General features: G+C 36.2%; 2 protein-coding genes across 2 annotated transcripts; one reads left to right on the top strand and one right to left on the bottom strand.

Annotated features, from left to right (window-relative positions):
• Nucleotides 1-1,438: 1,438 nt before the first annotated feature.
• On the top strand, nt 1,439-4,068 carry LOC108844747 (WAT1-related protein At2g37460). The gene is made up of 6 exons (XM_018618042.2): nt 1,439-1,735; nt 2,585-2,647; nt 2,746-3,097; nt 3,208-3,369; nt 3,469-3,620; nt 3,709-4,068. Exons 1-6 carry the CDS (start codon nt 1,536-1,538, stop codon nt 3,866-3,868), a joined length of 1,089 nt encoding a protein of 362 aa, XP_018473544.1. The 5' UTR covers nt 1,439-1,535; the 3' UTR covers nt 3,869-4,068.
• A 335-nt stretch (nt 4,069-4,403) lies between these two features.
• LOC108844344 (type I inositol polyphosphate 5-phosphatase 8-like) lies at nt 4,404-8,908 on the bottom strand. Its single transcript, XM_018617588.2, has 9 exons — nt 8,742-8,908; nt 8,476-8,659; nt 7,865-7,931; nt 7,600-7,704; nt 7,119-7,509; nt 5,432-5,616; nt 5,245-5,350; nt 4,980-5,128; nt 4,404-4,885 (listed from the first exon to the last, which is right to left on the bottom strand). Exons 1-9 carry the CDS (start codon nt 8,763-8,765, stop codon nt 4,597-4,599), a joined length of 1,500 nt encoding a protein of 499 aa, XP_018473090.1. The 5' UTR covers nt 8,766-8,908; the 3' UTR covers nt 4,404-4,596.
• Nucleotides 8,909-14,556: the final 5,648 nt, after the last annotated feature.

The raw sequence follows: 14,556 nt of genomic DNA on the forward strand, positions 1-14,556 counted from the left end.
CACACATCTTCGTCTAGCATCTCTCCTACTCAATTTTGAAACAATTTTTTTTTCCAATTCCATTCCATTTCTCATTCAAAAATAGAAATAATTTATTCTTAAATGAAGTATGGTATTAGTAATTCAAGTTTTTAATCAACACTTTACATTTTTTACTCGTTGGTTGGAGTAAAACATAATTTCATTGTAAACGGATATTCTTCAGAAACAAAATTAAACTCAAAGAAAAGGATGAAAGTGGCCACCAGAAACCATGGCAAAATGGAATCAATACAATGAACCTAAAATATTGGCAACTATTCGCCCTTACGTCAGAACATATGCGATGAACATATATAAATTAGAAAATAACTTTATAGAGAAGCAAAAAGAAAGAAAAGTTGAACCAATAATCACTCTACTGAACAGTATCGGTAGATAGTGACTCATTAATCATTTAGATAGTGTATACTTTATGTTTGAAAGAACTCAGATGCATCAACAGCTCTCTTGGAGTTAGGCTACCATAGATATATCATAAATTATGATTTATGAGCTATAATAAAAAGCTAGGGGATATTATTTTCTTGTAACAATACTATCACTTATGTTATTTAAAAAATAAACTCGTGAAAACTTGTATATCACTAAACTCCGCCAAAAATTCAATACATAAATTTATGGATTAGAGGCATAATTCTTATAAAATTCTTTACAAAATCATCAAAACTATGCACGCTTCACACAAAATGATGGTCACAGTCTTGGAGATCTTTAATCTAGTACAAAAGATCATATACGTGAATTCAACCATAAAGTAACCAATTAATTTTTTCTTCATCTTTAATTTACTAAATAAATAAAGATGTAAAAGTGATTAAAGTATTAACGTTAATTGCATTTATGTCAACAATGGTTCTATGTTGATAGAATTAACAATGCATTTTATGCGCATAATTTTTTTTTTGAAACTTAAAAAATATTATTTTATGTGCAAATACATTATAAAAATATTATTTAACATATTTTTTTTGACGATTGACATGATATAGTTAAGAACTAGTTGTTTACTTCCATAGATACATTGTTAAGCGGATCAGGAAATGAATAGAACGAGAGAGTATTGATACAACATGCGCTCGAGTTTGATCAAGCATAGGAATCCACATTAAGAAAAGTATTTTGTTTATTTAGTTAGGTAACGTGAATCAAATCCATATTCTCATATTTTTATATCTTTAGTTCATCCTTTTTTTTGTTCTAGCTAGTTGATAAGGTAGAATATAGGACCCATTATTTTCAGAGTAAGGTATGACAACCTGCCTTTAAATATATACAAACAAAATAAACAACATTATACACATGTTTTTTTAGCAAAAAAACTCACATCACATCCTTTAGATTTGGCCCTATATAAGGAGAGATAACCAACCAAAGACAACCATAACACATCATTTAATTGAAACATACTTCCTCATATCTCCGTTACTACTACTTTTAGATATAAATCAAAAGAGCTAAATAGAAAGACTGTTGATTTTAAGTTATTATCTAAGATGGAGGAAGTAAAGAAGAGGGGCTGTATGGAGAAGGCAAGGCCATTCATTTCAGTTGTATTGTTGCAAGTAGGGCTAGCAGGAATGGACATTCTCTCAAAAGCCGTCCTGAACAAAGGCATGAGCAACTATGTCCTTGTTGTTTACCGCCACGCCGTTGCTACCCTGGTTATGGCCCCTTTCGCCTTCTATTTCGACAAGTACTCTCTACTTTCCCTTCTTTAGATCAACTTATTGGACAAAACAAAATTCAAAGTTTGGTTTGTAGTTTCAAGACCATGATAGTATCATATAGTTTGATCTACTTTTTTTTTTTGAAGTTGTTTTTACGTTGGAAACTGAGTCTGCATTACTAAAGTTTTTACGTTTGTGTGTGTTCCATGTTATGCTATCTATTGATCATTATAAGTGGAAAAGGCACACGCAAGTATAAAGTAACAAGCTGTGACCGCATTTAGCAAAACGGATTCTTTATTAAAGTTCTGAAATTTTGTGATAGTTTTAAAATATTGTTTAAAAAAAATTATGTGGGTTGTGGATAGACGTATAGTGTGTTGAAAGCATGAAACTAGCAAAAGAACGAATGAGGCTTGTGACGTAACTATACAATAAGAAGAGGTTGGTCATATGTTAAAAGACAAAACACTTGTAACGGTTTTAGCTCTGATTTTGAGGCTTTTGTCACTATCATGCAATGAATGTGAATATTTCACATTTCTTCTAGTGTCCCTCTTCAACGTGTATTAGTTAATCAACAAGTGGTTATTATTCAGTGATTATGATTGTACTTTGGTAAATTTGACACATATTAGAATAAGACTTTTTGACAAACGATTCTCATATAAGCAGGAGTCCATTGTTAAAAGAAAAGATAGTAATGATATGTACTCTGTTAAAATGGTTGAGAATATTGTTTTATGCTTCATATAAATTGTGCATTCTAAAGTAACTTGCTGGTTATGATGTTTATGTTGAGAACATTGTCTATATGGTTTAAAATTAATTTCCAGCTTTCTAATGTATTTTTACTGGTTATAATGTAAAAACAGGAAGGTGAGACCAAAGATGACGTTGATGATATTCTTCAAGATAACACTTCTTGGTTTACTTGAGTAATTTTTTTTTTCATCTTCATTCCTCCCACAAATGTCTCTTCTTTTCGTAGTTGAATCTGAACTATTTTTCCTTACATGTATTTGAAATATAAAAGGCCAGTGATCGATCAAAACTTATACTATCTTGGGATGAAGTATTCAACTGCTACATTTGCAACCGCTATGTACAATGTCTTACCTGCAATCACTTTCGTCCTTGCCTATATATTCGGGCTAGAAAGAGTGAAACTACGGTGCATCAGGAGCGCAGGTAAGGTGATTGGGACATTGGCTACAGTTGGAGGAGCCATGATAATGACTCTTGTAAAAGGTCCAGTTCTTGATCTCGTCTGGACCAAAGGAGCCTCTGCACCGAACACAGCTGGGACCGATATTCATAGTGCTATCAAAGGCGCAGTTTTGGTCACAATTGGTTGTTTCAGCTATGCATGTTTCATGATTCTCCAAGTAAGGCAATTTTTTTTTTTGAAAAAATAAAACAAAACACATTATTGATATTTTTCTTAACGATTATATTACTTCATTGATTTATTTTGGTGATGGATCAATTTTGTCAGGCTGTCACGTTGAGAACTTACCCAGCTGAACTCTCACTCACTGCGTGGATATGCCTAATGGGAACTGTTGAAGGAGCTGTCGTGGCATTAGTGATGGAGAAAGGAAACCCTGGTGCATGGGCCATTGGTTGGGACGCTAAACTTCTTACAGCCACCTATAGTGTAAGATTCATACATGTCGCACTAAATCAGGGATTCATGGACTGTATTGTAAGTTAATTATGTCAATAAGTGAAAGATTAAAACTTAAAACGCATGCAGGGGATAGTGTGCTCTGGGATTGGTTATTATGTTGGAGGAATAGTGATGAAAACCAAAGGTCCTGTGTTTGTAACAGCTTTTAGTCCTCTAGGCATGATCATAGTAGCGATTATGTCGACCATCATCTTTGCTGAGCAGATGTACCTGGGAAGGTAAATAAGATACCAAACAACATGGGGCCGTAAGTTTTCATAACAAACATTAAATTAAACTTATTGAAAAGAACTTTTTCTTTGGCAGGGTTCTTGGTGCAGTTGTTATATGTGCAGGGCTCTACCTTGTGATATGGGGCAAAAGCAAAGATTATAAATATCCTTCCACACCGCAAATAGATGGTAAATCAGCACAACCCAATGTGGAAGTATGCATAAACGGGAAGGATAGTGTAGAAACAGTCTAACTATACAATATGAAACACAAATGTTTTGTGTTGAGGAGTCGGAGCGTATACCAATTTCATATGTTGTCCACTATGTTTCAGAACAACTGTAGGATATAATTTCTAACTACCATGAAAAGGAGAATAATTGTCTGAGGATGCGAGAGAAATATGATGTAATATTTGGCTTTATGGAATATGAATATGATTATTACACTGTACTTGCTAAATCAAGATTGTTTCCCTATACATAAAATCTATTGACAATGAAAAGCTACCTTTTGCCGCAGCAAGTGTAAACCTTCAGAATTAAAATCAAATCCTGAAGATCAAACATATGAACACATAACCGAACATTAGAAACTTCCAAAACAAACCATCAGACTCGAAACCTCCGGAAGTGAGATACCGTTTTTAACTAGCAAGACATAAGAGAACGACTTATTTGGGCTTTAGTGCTAAGGCCCATTATAAAGTTTATCTTTCTTTTTCTTTTTTCTTTGACACAGAAAAAATGTAATAAGATTAGTCCATTTTACTTTTTATTACACAAAAGTCGAAAACAAACCTCCAAATTTTATAAATTAAACTCTTATATATTTTACACCATAATTAGCTAATATTAAAATGATTTAACAATCGTGCTTTTACCAATAAAGCTCCATTTTGCAATCCTAGGAATCCATGTTCGTATCTTCTTTGCCAACATAAAAACATCCAAAAATAACAAAAACAAAGAAACTAACGAATCATGACGCAGACGATATAAGTCTAGGTTGTGTGTCTATACAACTTTGTGCACGTGTGAGTAACAAGATCTCCTCTGCCTGGACTTTCCCATGGCATGTGTAAGACAAGACCGGGTTGGGACGATGGTTTTGGTGGATCGATCTAGTTTTTCGGTTTGATTGATTCTGAGTTAAATCAATATGAAATGAAAATAGTGATTGAACCGGTCTGTGGTCCGAGAATCTTGATTCTCCCCTCGTGTACCAAAGTTGTGTCATCCCGTCAGCTTTCCATAATATTCGATCACACCTTAAATATATGGTTAGAAAAATAATGTTAGGAAAACAAGTTATTTTTAAAAGCTACATATTCATGTATTTTAATTTCGATAATGGAAGCTTACCAAGCTGGTGTTCTGCGCTTTTCCTTTGATTTTTCGGTTTGCACAACGTAATTATCAGAGTTAACACGATACTTATACGTTGGTGCGAAATAAATCTTTCCTTCTTCCCATCCTTGAAAAACTCTACCAGCTCTTTGTTCTATCTTCAACTGCAAAGGAAAAAAGAAAAGAAATACTATGTTTTAGTTTAATTACTCTTAAATGAGTAATCATAAAATAACCAATGAAAAAGAAAAAAAACCCAATGATTTTTAAACTTATTCACCTGATCTTTTTCTAGAAGCGCTTTCCAATCATGATTCATAAGCTGTACATGCACGTCACTGCTGGTTCGTAGCCGATAATTCAAATCTCCAAGCCATATTACCTTACTGTAACACACTTACGCAATAAACTAATTAATAATGGAGAGTCACATGAAAAAGAAAAAAACTATTTCTGACTTTACTTACTCATGGTCCATTATTGTTTCAGGTTGAGAATCTTTAGAAGAACGCGAAAATCTGGTCCTCTTTAATATCTCGGTCACATCTAAGTTCCTTCTGACCTCATCACCTTCTCTTTCTCCAGACGTTAGATGCGTACAAACGAAACATAGCCTCGTCTCATGCAATGACATGCTGATAGATATCGAGCCCTATACAAGGTTGCATCGTTAGCTTTCAAGCATTCAAGTTTAACAAATATTCTAGACTCAGCGTTACAAACGTAACGATTTTAATTTACTATATGCAAAAAGAAAAAAAAATTACTATATGCAAATATCAGACTAATGAGGTATGCAAATATGCAAATATGCAAATATGCAAAAAATTACTATATGCAAATATGCAAATATGCAAAAATTACTATTACGATTTTAATTTCCTGGGAGGTTGTCTGTTCCCCGAAACAGTGCGGGGGTTTGGGCCTTAAACGACTTCTGGGTCTTAATGAGGTATATGGAGTGAAGTTAATTTGGCTCTTTTTTGCTGGAACAGATTCCTTGTGGGTTGCCTGGATTAGGAATCATGTTATAGCGGAGAGACTGTTTTGGATAGCTGATTTTTCAAGTGTGGGCAGCTGGATATGGCGCCGGTTAATGAAGTTAAGATTCTTGGCGAAGCCCCGGCTTCTTTGTCATGTTAACTCGGGAACAACTGCGTCTTTTTGGCATGATAATTGGACGGAGTTAGGGTCTCTTATTGACATTATCGGTCCTCTCGGACCGTTGCTATCTGGTATTCCAATTGAGAGCTCGGTGGCGGAGGCTGTTACTGCAGGAGCGTGGAGATCGTCTCGTAGTCGTAACCCTGTTTTGCTGCACCTTCGTCAGTCATTACCAGCTCAAATTCCCGACGTTACCTCTTTCGATGATGACTATTACTTATGGAGGAACGCGGTTGATGACCCTCCATCCTCCTTTTCAGCTTCCAAAGTCTGGCTTTCTATTAATCCACTCCCACCTTTGGTTTCTTGGTACAAGGCTATCTGGTTTCCTCAAAAAATTCCGAAGCATTCTTTCATTGCCTGGCTTGTTTTGAAGAATAGAATGTTAACCCGAGATAGGATGAGATCTTGGGTTTGGTGGTTCCCGCAGAGTGCCTTCTTTGTGGTCATGCAGCAGAGACGGTGGAGCATCTGTTTTTTGATTGTCAGTTCTCGGTTTCGGTCTGGAATTATTTGATGTCGAGGTGTAGAATGATCTACCCCTCGTCTCTGCATCAGATAATCACTTGGTTGATTGATATTCCAGTAAGGAAGAAGATCAGAGTTATCCTCAAGCTATTGTTTCAGGCTTTGGTTTACTTCTTATGGAAGGAACGGAACTCTCGCCTGCACTCGGGAGCCCGTAAGCCGGTTGTTCAAATTGCAAAAGAAGTACAGCTTCAGATTAGAGCAAAGCTTCTGAGTCTTGATAGGGACGCAGCATCAAATTCCCGCACCACTCAGCCTGCCCGCCATCCATCGCAGTCCTACCTCTCTACTTGGTTTGATAGATTTCAACATTGAAAGATCATTGTTTCACATGAGTTTTTCTTTTATATTCTCTCCGACTTCTCTGTCAAATGATGTAAACATTCCCTTTGGGCTTTTTCTAAATGGTATCGGAATTTTTAGAGTAAAAAAAAAAAAAAAAAAAAAAAATATCAGACTAACCTTGTTTCCAAGATATCCCATGATGCCACGACCAACGCATGAAACCTTGAGGTTGCTAATACCTTTCCGGAGATCATCTCTTACCCATACACACAAAAATATCCCCACCATCTGTTTACTCGCTGCAAGGGAATAGCTTTTAAGAGGAGTCAAATTGCATGCAAATGGGTTATCATCCGGGAGACTGGACAAGCTGTGACGAGGCTGTTGTGATGATTTAGCAAGTTCCAAGTAGTTTCTGTGATTTTTAGAAAGTTCGAGGTCATTTTGCGATAATTTGTTGTTGTTGTGGTTCAAGGCTTCTCGGATAAGAGACAACCACTTAGCCGCATTTCCATTGTCCTCTGCTCCAAGTACGTTACCGGCATTTAGCGGCACGATTTCTTGAAACCTAAACAAAACAAATCAATAATGATGTAATTTTAGCACAAACAATATACTAAAAGTGTGAGAAGATTACTTAATATGGTTAAATGCATACCCTAGCACGTAAATGTCGGCATCGGCGGGAGATTTAAGCCAATCTTTTAAGTCTAATCCATCATGTGGCGACTTCCCTCCCACGTTCCATGTCCCGACGAACATTCTAATCATCAACAGTTAAAAGAGCATTTTATCAAAAAAAAAACAGTTAAAAGAGCAAAAAAAGTTAATAACTTTCAGTTTAAAAAAAAAGTTAATAACTTAGCTAATTATAAACATAAATATATATATAGACTAAGACTAGTCAATAAAATTTGTATTACTTGAGATCAAGCTTGTCATCAATACGTGTCACATGTTCTAAATCCCCATTTGTTTGGCCCAACCAACCTATTTCAACCATAAAATATGAGGAATTAGTTATGTAAAAATTGAATAAATTAATATTTAGTCTTTATTAAATTAGAATCAGACAAATATAGGTATATATGAAACAGAAACTGGTGAACTGAGTATAGCAAGTTCACCTAAAGTTGAAGACCTTTGTTTTAAAAACTTAAAGTCTAATCTCTCTCTATTTTACAAAAAAAAAGTCTAATCTCTCTCACCCTAACGTGGAGACAGATATCACAACAAATATATCTTACAGTATTAACTTACTCTTTTTTTTTAACATCATTTTATTACCTACTTTATTTATAACACGACTTTCAAGGTAAATCTCTGATCCTTTTCAACGTTTATTTGCCGTAGTTTTTAACACAGATGTCTAATCCTACGGCTAGCAATAGACTCAGAGCTGTGTACGGAGACTATCCCAGTTCAAATATGATGATTTACGGACAATAGATACGACGCCATTTTCGATGCACCAAAACTATAGAATAAAAATAAAACTCATGAGCCATATCACTATTATTAATCACCATTTCACCTGGAAACTTTCCCGGTACGATCAAATAGTAATCACCGTCAGAGCAACTTTTTCTCCTCGGCTGAGTTGGCTCCATCACTTCACAAGTCAATCTCCCACCTTCGACTTGGTAATCGGAGTGGAACTCGTTAGAGCTGCTACGTAAGTTTAGCCACTTCCTAACGACGGTTCTTGGCCAAGAAGACTGTAAAACGCTGCCGTTTTGAGCAGAAGAGATACACAATAAGAGTTAAGGAAAGGAGACAAAACATAGTTTAAGAGCGTACCTTAGATTTCAAGATCTTCCCCATATTTCTGCAATAGAACGCTCTGCCGTTTTCTCCGCCACCGTTGTTTGCGCAAAGTCAAGAACCAGAATACGAGGATGATATAGGATGAGGATCTGGTAATGAAGAAGCAAGCAAGATATTAGTACGCGTAGAAGAAAGCGAAATTAATCAAAAAAATAATGACTAAAACAATACGAATATTATTTATTGAGCAATTTGAGTCCTATCAAAGAGCAAGAAGGACAGAAATCAAAACATAAAATAATAAAACACAGACAAAATTTGAACAAAAAGTAATACTACTAACATAGAAATTCAACGGGACATAGAAAAAACCTAGTTGCAGGAGAATCTAAGATAGATATATTAATACTAGAAAAAATAATCAAATCCAAGATCTCATTACAGTCTTAACTAAGGAAGAGTTATACTAAAGCATGTTGAATATATAATCACCACATGTCATGAAGCGGATGAAGCCATGTTCTTCCTTTTAAAGTACACATGGTATTTTAACATTTAGACCACAAAAGGTGGGGGCGATGTAAATTTGGCTTTTGAAATTACAGTTCCTTTTGTGTGGTATGGTGTTAAAGGAGAAAATAAGGAAACATAGCTATCATGGAGAAGAAAACCCAGAGCAAGTAAAGTAGACGAAAAGGGCGCTGAAAATTCAAGCGAGGACATTGTTGAGTTTAGACAGTAAAAAGTTCGTCTCAAAACGACTTAGCCAACGCGAACAAATCCCACACTACATAGAGTTATAAGCAACCACAAGTAATAATCTAGAAGTATTCTATAGTTCTATATACAAGAGGATAAGTAAACACAGCTTAATGAAAGATAACGAAGATATTCACGTAATACTAATATTCTGTAATGATAATTTAACAAAACCCAAACTACAAAGAGTTATAAGCGGCAGTTATAATTGGAGAGTTGGAAAAAAGAGCCATTACTTACATTGAGTATATGCTGTATAAAGCGATCGAGATTATGTGAACAAAAATGGAGACGGGCCAGTTTATATCTGGGTGTTTTTTCTTTTGTAATCTTAATTTTTATTTTCTTTGTTTTGAGTAGAGGAAATTGTGAGAAAATTGAGCTAGGGAGAGAAAAAATGTGAAGGATGAAAGTGAGACGTTGCGCACTTGTGGGGCTACGTTTTTGTGGGGGCATGCGGAGAAGAAGAAGAACGAGTGCAAATGGCCGGCCTGTGAATGGAATTTATAAAAGTTGTGTTACGTTTTTGTTGCGACTCTCTTGAAGGATTTAGAAATCTATGTAGGATTGATCCACTGATCATATTGGTTCAAAATATGGATCTAATTACACTAGCTAGCTCGGAAATTTTGAATAGGATTTGGAAACCCATTAATTGGTTTTGGGAGATTAATAGTGTATGAATATTGAATAAGCCTTGTTATATTTTCTACAATCTATTTAAAGTTTTTTTTTTTGAAAAATACAATCTATTTAAAGTTGTAGTCCTTAGTGTACTTACACCTACTTATTGAGTTCTTACAAAGTCTTGATATATAAATTCTTGGTCATATTGTAGTCACATATATAAGGTCATTAGTAAGTTCCAGATCTGAACTTAGGGCTTGACTAATTTCTCACTATCATCTGTAAATGCAGTTTTTACGGTTGGTATAGGTTTACAACTTTTAAATGCAATCATACAAATAGTTACAAATCGCTTTAAGCAATTAAGAAACTCATAAAATCAAAAGTTGGTTCCAGTTAGCATTTGCGGTTGCGGACGGTTGCACGTGGATTAAAAAGTATTAATTTAAAAAAAAATTATTAAAATTTAAAATGAAAATATTATAAATATATATATATATATATATATAAACATTTTATATATTCATAAGCAGTATCATAATTTGTTTTATAAAAACTTTAAACTAGTTATTCAGTAATTTTTTTAAAATTAATATATATACATATATAAAGATATACGCATTTATAAAACGAAAAATATACTTTTAAAAGTTTTAATATAAATCTTCAAATTTTTTTATTAAAATAATAATTTTCAACTAATTAAAAATTAGATAGATAACATAATATTATTACTAATCATATTATATTAATAATTATTATATTTTACCACAATAGTATGTTTTTTATATTTATAAAGTTATAATATGTTTATATTGGTTATGTATTATCAAATCGCTGTAATATTTTATAGTCAATCAGTTATAAATATCCCACAAACGCAATAATTTTTAAACATTATATCAATCATACAAAATATCAAATAACACTTAAAATCGTAATCATCCGTATCCGCAAACTCAACCGCAACTGCTCAACCGGTCAGGCCTTTGTTCAAAATGAATAATAATGGCTGAGAGTCGCATAAATCACATTTTCTAAGTTTGTATGGAGTACATAAATTACACTCTTTTATTTTTCTAATGATTTATAAATTTCGGTCAACTCCTTCGCGCGCATCTTTCTCACATGATTCTTCTCTTATGTGTTGACTTATTAGTACAAGTTTCACATTAAGCCCACGGTTTCGTCTGAACATTTAATTATATGCTTAGTTGAATCTAATAAAACAACTAGTAGTATTTGAAAGAATATTTCACTATTCTTATTATGTTTAGTAACTACCTCATACTGCTGTACTATAGGGAGGTTGATATTGTTTTGTAACAACTCTATGTATATTATCTCTTGTACGTAACCTTAATCAATAAAGGGATTTACACAAGTCTGGCATATTTCTGTCGCATACGCACTATGCTTCCAAGATCATTGAGCGTTCAGGCAGCCTGTCTGATAGTAAGTCGGTTTCAAAACCAGCTGATGTGAATTCAAAGTTGTCTACAGAAGGACGAGCTAAAATAGACAACCTGAACACTACATAAGTTTAGTAGAGCCCTACAGTATCTAACATTCACAAGCCCAAACATAGCATAGCATATGTTGTCCAGCAGGTGTGGTTGTTTATGCATGATCCACACCAGCTTCACATGAATACATTAAAAACCATCATCAGATTCAGATATGTTCAAGGAACTAAAGGCCACATTCTTCAGCTTTACCGATTGAAAATTGACACTCTCACAACTTTCTCCGATGCAGATTGGACCAGTTGTCCTGATACTCAAAATATTGTGTCTACCTTGGAGAAAACTTGGTCTCATGGTTTATAAAACGTCAGCAAACAATGTCTCGCTTTTTTAATTTGGAAGCAGAATACCGTGGTGTAGCAAATGCAGTCGCCAAAACATGTGGGATCATGAACTTATTGCTTGAACTGCACATTCCCATCACAAAGGCAACTCTGATATTCTGTGAAAATGTGAGTTCAGGTTACTTGGCGTCCAATCCTGTCAAACATCAACGTACAAAACATGTTGAGTTGGATCTACATTTTGACAGGGAGAAAGTTGGCTTGGCCAAGTCAAAGTTCTACATGTTTCAGCTGTGTACCAGTATGCAGATATATTCACAAAAGGGCTACTATCCTCGTTATTCAACTCATTTGGCACCAGTCTAACCATTCGAAACTCCGACGATCAGACTGAGAAAGAGTGATCCTCGTTATTCAACTCATTTGGCACCAGTCTAACCATTCGAAGCTCCGACGATCAGACTGAGAAAGAGTGAAAGAATATTCCACTATTTTTATTTTGTTTTGTAACGACCGCATACCAAACTGCTATAATATATGGAGATCGATATTGTTTTGTAACAACTCTCTGTATATAATCACTTCTACATAACCTTAATCAATCAAGAGATTTTACCCAAGCTTTTAGTATTTTCTAACAATAAGAAAATTAACTAATCTTACGAAGAATTATGAGCTCATCTGTTCAGTTGTTCTATATATCCAGTATGTGTTTTTACAACTATAATGAAAACAGAGATCAAAGTTAACATGTGACATTTTGAGTCCCATAAAAGTTTGGAGTTCCAAATATCAACAAATATTAAATTTGTTTTAATTAGTGAAAATATGATTTACATCTTCATTTTAATGATTTTATCAAAAGGAGAGCAAAATGGTTTCTCTGGGGTGGTAGGAAAACTGTAACGACCCATTTCCAGGCCCAATAAATTCGACACATCAAGACTCAGGCCCATCGCAGGAAACCCTAGGTAAGTCACTATTTAAAGAGTGGTGGCCTCATTATTTTATTCAGAAAAGTCTAAGGCGTCGAATCTCTGCAGTTTTTGATCCGTCGAGTAGATCTGAGTCCGACCAGCCACGATCTCAGCCGTCACCGTCGAGATTGCCTAGTGAACCGCCAATAATCGCCGCAGGTAACCGGAAACCGCCTTGTCCGATTGTTTAAGTTTTGGCCGTTTAGAAAATCGATCGTATCTCTCTAACCGTGTGGTATTTCGCAAATCCAAGACCACCACCGTGTTCGTGACGTCGAGAGGAGTCCGGAGCCCGAAAATCAGACGGAGAGCCGCCGCGACGCGCCCACACGCGCAGAGAGAAGTTACGCGCGTGAAGATCACGCGCCGCCGCCTCCGCCGGACGTTCGCCGGAGCCACCGCAGCCGACCACCGTCCGTTCGCCGCCGGGAGTCCGCCGCCGTATCGCCGCCGCGCCTCCGCCGGTGATTTTCCGGTAAGCCACCGCCGTGTTTGGTCGCCGCCGGTGACCGGTCGCCGGTGACTCGCCGGTTGACTCGGCGACTCGGCCGTGTTGACTCAGCGAGTCAACTCGGTGACTGGTCAAACCGGTTGGTTGATTTCGGTTTGCCATAATTGATTTCCGGTTTAGTTAATTCGACTGGTTATTGGAAATTGATTTTTGGTTAATATTAAACCGGTTGGCAATCGATTGGAATCTGGTTTAATTGAAATCGAATCCGGTTAAGAAAAACCGATTGGTCTAATTCGATTTCAATTTGGTCAAGGGTTGACCGGCTTGGGTCAGAGTTGACCGGGTTGACCCTTTGACCAGCGGGTTGACTTTTTAACCAGATTCCTAGTTATCCGTTTTTAACCGTTCGAAGGGCGTTATGACTCGATTTTTCGCCCTGATTTCAGATTTGGAGTCTGTTTGAGCAGTTGGAGTTCATAGCTGCTACTTTTCCACTTTTGCTAAGGTGAGGATCTATCCCGTAAACTCCGTACCAGTATAGAATTCTTCTATCGTAGTTTAGATTTCGAAACATGAATTGAGTCTGTTTGAGTCGTGATTGATAGATAGTTTATTCATTGTAAACCGGAATTAGGGGTCTAGAGGATTCAACTATTGTTTGGATGTTTGATGATAAATGTTGAGATATATATATATGTAAGTACATAGTTATATAGTAGGGACTATGTGTTGTGCGGGTTCAGAGATGTCTGAGCTATCGACCAGATGTGGTGTGCGGGGGTTCGGGGATGCCTGAGCTAGCGACGCAGATATGGTGTGCGGGGGCCCAGAGACGTCTGAGCTAGCGACGCAGATTTGTGTGTGGGCGGGGTGCAGAGACGTTTGCATATCTACGCAGATTATGGTGTGCGGGGGTGCAGAGACATACTGTACTAGCGACGCAGAGTATGTATTATATCCTTATGAGGAAATGCGGGGTGTATGGATTAGCTGTGTGCTATCATCGCATTGTTTGTGTTTGTGTGATGCTTTAGGCATCGTGTGTGTTCATGTTAGAGCTAGACTTCCATAGCGGGAGTTCTATTTACTCAAGTCAGTGGTTTGCGGATTAGTATCCCATGCCTCACTGAGTGACTCCCCTGTTACTCATTCCTCCTTTCTTTCCCTTTCAGGTGAGGCTGATCAGCAGGAGTGATTGCTTTTGGATTGGTGCTTTGGGAG

This window comes from Raphanus sativus, chromosome 3 (assembly GCF_000801105.2).
Source record: "Raphanus sativus cultivar WK10039 chromosome 3, ASM80110v3, whole genome shotgun sequence".
NCBI classification, from domain to species: domain Eukaryota; kingdom Viridiplantae; phylum Streptophyta; class Magnoliopsida; order Brassicales; family Brassicaceae; genus Raphanus; species Raphanus sativus.

Bases quoted from the DNA above. Each gene is read 5' to 3' on its own strand.
- LOC108844344 (XM_018617588.2), bottom strand. From the start codon at position 8,765: ATGGGGAAGATCTTGAAATCTAAG. The intron at 7,510-7,599 runs GTATGCATTTAA...TGTTTTGTTTAG, and splicing joins GCCGACATTTACGTGCTAGG to GTTTCAAGAAATCGTGCCGC. The intron at 5,351-5,431 runs GTAAGTAAAGTC...AGTGTGTTACAG, and splicing joins GAAACAATAATGGACCATGA to TAAGGTAATATGGCTTGGAG.
- LOC108844747 (XM_018618042.2), top strand. From the start codon at position 1,536: ATGGAGGAAGTAAAGAAGAGGGGCTGTATGGAGAAGGCAAGGCCATTC. The intron at 2,648-2,745 runs GTAATTTTTTTT...GAAATATAAAAG, and splicing joins ACACTTCTTGGTTTACTTGA to GCCAGTGATCGATCAAAACT. The intron at 3,098-3,207 runs GTAAGGCAATTT...CAATTTTGTCAG, and splicing joins CATGTTTCATGATTCTCCAA to GCTGTCACGTTGAGAACTTA.